Source organism: Gopherus flavomarginatus, chromosome 11 (genome assembly GCF_025201925.1).
Source record: "Gopherus flavomarginatus isolate rGopFla2 chromosome 11, rGopFla2.mat.asm, whole genome shotgun sequence".
NCBI lineage: Eukaryota > Metazoa > Chordata > Testudines > Testudinidae > Gopherus > Gopherus flavomarginatus.
The window spans coordinates 11,380,954-11,385,862 of record NC_066627.1 but is presented as its reverse complement, the minus strand read 5'-3'; the positions used below and the strand labels follow the sequence as shown (position 1 = coordinate 11,385,862).

Genomic DNA, 4,909 nt, shown 5'->3' with positions numbered 1-4,909 from the left:
TCAGGGTTTAGCTGATCGCCATATTTGGGGTCGGGAAGGAATTTTCCTCCAGGGCGGATTGGCAGGTGCCCTGGAGGTTTTTCGCCTTCCCCTGCAGCGTGGGGCACGGGTCGCTTGCTGGTGGTGTCTCTGCAGCTTGAGGTCTTCAAACCATTTTTGAGGATTTCAATAACTCGGTCCTGGGATAGGGGTTGTATAAAATTGGATGGGTGGGGTTCTGTGGCCTGCCTTGTGCAGGAGGTCAGACTAGATGATCAGATTGGTCCCTTCTGACCTATGAGTCTATGAGTCTATGAGTAAGAGTTGAACCATAGAAATATATAGCAAACACATAATGTCAACAATGTTTAAGGTCCAACCCCTTCTTTTAAAATTCTTAAATGTCTTGTAACTATTTTGCATCAATATCCTTCATTTTTCATTTTAAACACTGAGTAAATGAACAGAATATTATCACATGAAATGTACTTTGTGCAGTTGAAATTCCATAATAGAGTGAATGTATTGCATAATACGTCAAATGTTATGGAGTGTTAGAAATGACTGTAGGAAGAATCAGCAGAGACAAGGGATTCCATTGCATCCTCCTGTTTTAACCTCAGTAGTTGCAGCATCCAGAGCTGAAATGAAATAGGAAATAGTTGAAACACAAAGGGAAAAAATATAATTTTCATTGAATTGATCTCAAAACATTAAATGAAAATAACTTTTCCACACCTAAGCTCGCAAGTCATTTAGTATGTCAATATTTTTTAAAAGTCTCTAGGAAGCTTCTCAAACCTTGGAATACTAGAAATAGTTCTCATGGGGACAGATTAATTAATAGCAATGATGATAATCATAGAAACACACTACATATGTCGAAGGTAGAGTACTTTGTGGTGTGGGAGGGAGGAAAGTATCATTATCTTATGACCAGAGTGCTGGTGAGGTGTCTGAGGATTCCACATATGTGTACTTTGTTGCTTTTTACAGATCCAGACTAACACGGCTACCCCTCTGATATAAAATATCCACTATCTCTGTTCAGCTGTAAAAATTATACTAATGTTAGGTCATTAACTACAGGGAAAAGCTTGGTACTGTACCTTAGTTACTAAGGCTTCTGTTGAGTTTGTCAGTCAGTACAAAACATCTGGGTATTTCCACGCGAATGATCTCCCAGGCACACAGGCTGTATTGCTTTTCTTTCAGGAAAGCATCTATCCTCTGAAAGTATTGTTTCACTCTCCAACCGGTGTGCTGGAGGTCCTCACTTTCTGGGTTGGTTAAGTCCTTTTCCATTTTTGCTTTCAAACACGCCTCCAGCTGCTGAATTTGCTGGTAAAGTCTATTTTGGAACCTGACTATAGAAATCCCATCCCAGGTACTTTGGGGGAGGTTTTTGCTAAAGATGTTGAAGATCTCTTGGAGGATCTCTTGCATTGCCATCTTGGCATTATCCTTCTGGAACAGTGGGAGTTGGCAAACTTCCTGGGTGGGTTTGAAAGCTGTCCTTTCACGTATGCATTGTGAGGGGGAAATTCTGCTCATTTTCTTCAGAAGCTCCAAGCTCTCTTTGTTCACTTTGTTCTGCTGGAAGTGACGCATGGTACAGAGCTGAGATGAGATTTCAATGGAGAAGAGCAGTGTGAGGCAAACATGCAGCAAACACCTGGAGGTCGTGATGATGTCTATACAGTCCTTTTCTTTGTGTGGAACCTTGAGCCTGGAGCTTGTTGAGGCTCCTATGTAGATTGTTCTGTCTTTCCTTCATGTCTCTGAATTTAAGTATTTGGTTGGAGAATGTTTCTTTGATCATTTTCTGTTTACAACATTTTCCTTCTTGGAGGTTTCAGAGTTTTTCTTTTTGTTTTTCTTGGTGTTTTCTAGTTTTTACTACGTTTCCTCCTCCTTTTTTGTGAAAGTGACCACCCATGACAGTACACAACCCTGCTAACTCATGTTGGATCCACACACATACAGCCTTTTTATCATACATTAATTTTTATAATATAAGAAGATCATCCACAATTCCAAAATGGTACGGAAAAGACCTCAAAGTCATCAGCCAGTACACTTCCTATTCATAAACTCCTTCATTTAAGAGACAGAAATAGTTTAGGAATATTTAAAGGTTGCTAGACATGGAGGAAGTAAATATGGGAGGAAAGAGTTAGTCCTGCCAGAAATATTGGCAAATCTCAACTTTAACCATTTCTTCCAATTTAGAAGGCACATTTAAAATGTAGACAGCACAAACCATCAGTATTTTCCTTCTGTGAAACCACAGGAGCTAGAATGCTCTGAGAAAATGAAACCTTAACTCATTGTTTATTTCCAGGTCTTTATATACATACTGTAGCTGATGAATAGTTGCAGTTGGAAAGTGTGAATATCATGTCCTGTTGATCACTCCAATAGTGACAATAGTGAAAAATGGAGACTAATTTATAAAACAGGATGAGCAATTAGTATAGTAACATGCTAGAGAGGTACCCACATGGATGACTATGATTTATAATATGGTCAGAAGGAGTTTATGCAGAGAAGTCCCATTATGTATTTTTTACCAATTGTGTCCCTGGGATGAAAGAATTCAAATAATTAAAAAATAAAATAAAATTCAGTGTTCACCATTTTTGCTGGTTCCTTCTCTTTTAACATTTGCCTTCTCCTCGGTTTGGGCAGGAACATTCTTCTAGTTTATTTAATTCTCTTCACTTCCTGTGGTCACATTTCATTGTCTGGTTCTCCGGCCCTATCACAGACTTTTGTGCTGGAGTTTCCATGATGGCAGGGAAATGTGTTTTAATTCTAGAAGAAAACACTGAAATTAAATAAGAAAAATCACATGAAAAATCCATGAAAACATTTTTGTGCATACTAATTTGGTTAGAGTCTCCCAAGTCTTCCTGCACTTTTATAAGAAACTTGAGATTTTAGCTTCAAATTTTTGAAAGACACTCTGCAAAGCAGAGAAAATAGACTTACCAGAGCCACCAGATTGTCCTGGGTTATGCTCCCCATTCTCCCATGACTTTCCAGGGGTGTTGGGCATCTGTATTCCACACCAGGGTGAAATACCAGGGGAAGATGTTGCGGGGTACTGAAAGCAAATGCAGTATATGAATGAGACCATTCTTTTTGTCACTCTTATTACTTGAAGCTTTCCACCCCCGGCACCCGTTGTTCAAGCCTAGGGCAGCCCTGGCAAGGTGGCTGTAATGGAACCACACTGACAGGGACTGGAAGGCAGGTCTGATTAGGCCCTAGAAGTGATGCAGCCACTTGGGTGCTCTGTGTGGAAAGATTTTGTGTTCTGTGCAGAAGCCATCACATCATCTATTTCTATGATGAAAGTGGGGCAAACTGTTTCCTCCTGCCTGCTAGTGTGATGATAAGGGTGAGCTTAAGTGGGCAGGTATTCATTGTGTTTTCCTCCCTTTTTATCTACCTGTGGTTGGCTTTCCCACAGGAAGACCTAAAGTCATAGATGATGGACAACATCACATAGCTCTTAAGAACATTAAAAGGTTCTTCTACGTAGCACAGCTTAAAAACAATGTGATAGAATGATTGTCAGGAGGTTCTCCTCTGCACTGTAGGGGTAATGAAGAAGTTAGACGTTGAAGAAGAGTTTGTATGGCTCCCAGGTGCAATATGACCAGATCAAGGCCCCACTCTACCCACTCCCCGTAACTGAGCTTCCATTTCAGCATGTAGCCGTGGATATTCTGGTCCTTTCCATAAGAAGACACCTAGAGGAAAGCTCTATGTACTGACTTGCTTGGCCGCAAGGCCAAGGCCACTGCTGCCTCTGACCGACAGTTTCATAAAGATGTGTTCAGCTATTGAGGGTCTAATCCTCCCAGAAGAAATGGAATATTTTCATGGTGTGACGTTCTGTACCTCCACCACTCAGGCAGTGCAGCTCCCCTCCCACTCTTAGAGCCATAACTGAGTCCCATATGCATATATATGTTATAAAATTGCATTGGCCATGAAGCATCACTTTATATTGCACATGCCACATTGTACATGTACATTATACTTAAGATCATATTTCCTTTTGTAAAGATGTAACCACCTTATGTAAAATTGAGCAAAATGCTTAAAACAGTTCAGGCACATTATGTGAGGAAAATATACACACTGAAAATGTGGTTACAGAAGTGTTTCCCAGGCCTATGTCCTTCAGTCCTGCATCTCAGGATATAAGATACTCTAGATATGCTATAAGCTGTACAAAGGGAGACTATCTCTACTATGTAAATAGGTGAAGTGGTCTAAGACATACTTGCTTTTCTTGGGCAAGACTCCACAAGTTCAGATGACATGTTTTTCAATTTTGCTCAGTTTTGCTGTGTAAAAGAATGAAAGCTGGCACCTCCTAGAGTAGAAAACCTCCCAAACATTTTAGAAACTAATTAACCACTACATTAAGTCACACATGCTGCCCTACCCTCTGTTTATCAATGAAAGCAGAATATAAGCAGAATAGCTGTACTGTGCTGAAAGCAGGGTGTGTGCTGGGAAGTCTCTATGCCTCTTGGACTCTGTCGTGCCTTTCTCTGCAACAGAATGGAGGGCTGCGGGGGTAGCCACTAGACAGGTCTGTGCTGCAGTAGGTGACAACCAACGTATGAGGTGTATAGGAACCCCATTTGTCTGTACCACAAGAGCACCAGTGCAGCTATTCCAGGCCAACCCAGCAGGCTAAGGGGTTAAATATTCCACCCAAAGCAAGTTGTTTTACATTTGTTGAGAGGTGGTACCATTTGGCCCCATGTGTTCTGTATTTTTTGCCTCATTTTCTTGCTAAGGATATTTGCATACCATAATCTTCCCCTTTCTCTGACCTAATAACTTCCATAGCAAGTTGTTTCTAATGTCATAAGCAGTGATGACATGTGGTAGATAAGCAGCA

At 40.7% G+C, this 4,909-nt stretch overlaps 1 protein-coding gene across 1 annotated transcript; it reads right to left on the bottom strand.

The window, feature by feature from the left end:
• Positions 1-945: 945 nt before the first annotated feature.
• On the bottom strand, positions 946-1,590 carry LOC127031822 (interferon alpha-2-like). Its single transcript, XM_050918848.1, has one exon. It carries the CDS (start codon positions 1,588-1,590, stop codon positions 1,090-1,092), a length of 501 nt encoding a protein of 166 aa, XP_050774805.1. The 3' UTR covers positions 946-1,089.
• Between the last annotated feature and the right edge of the window lie 3,319 nt (positions 1,591-4,909).

Coding starts and splice junctions, on each gene's coding strand:
- LOC127031822 (XM_050918848.1), bottom strand. CDS start 1,590: ATGCGTCACTTCCAGCAGAACAAAGTGAACAAAGAGAGCTTGGAGCTT.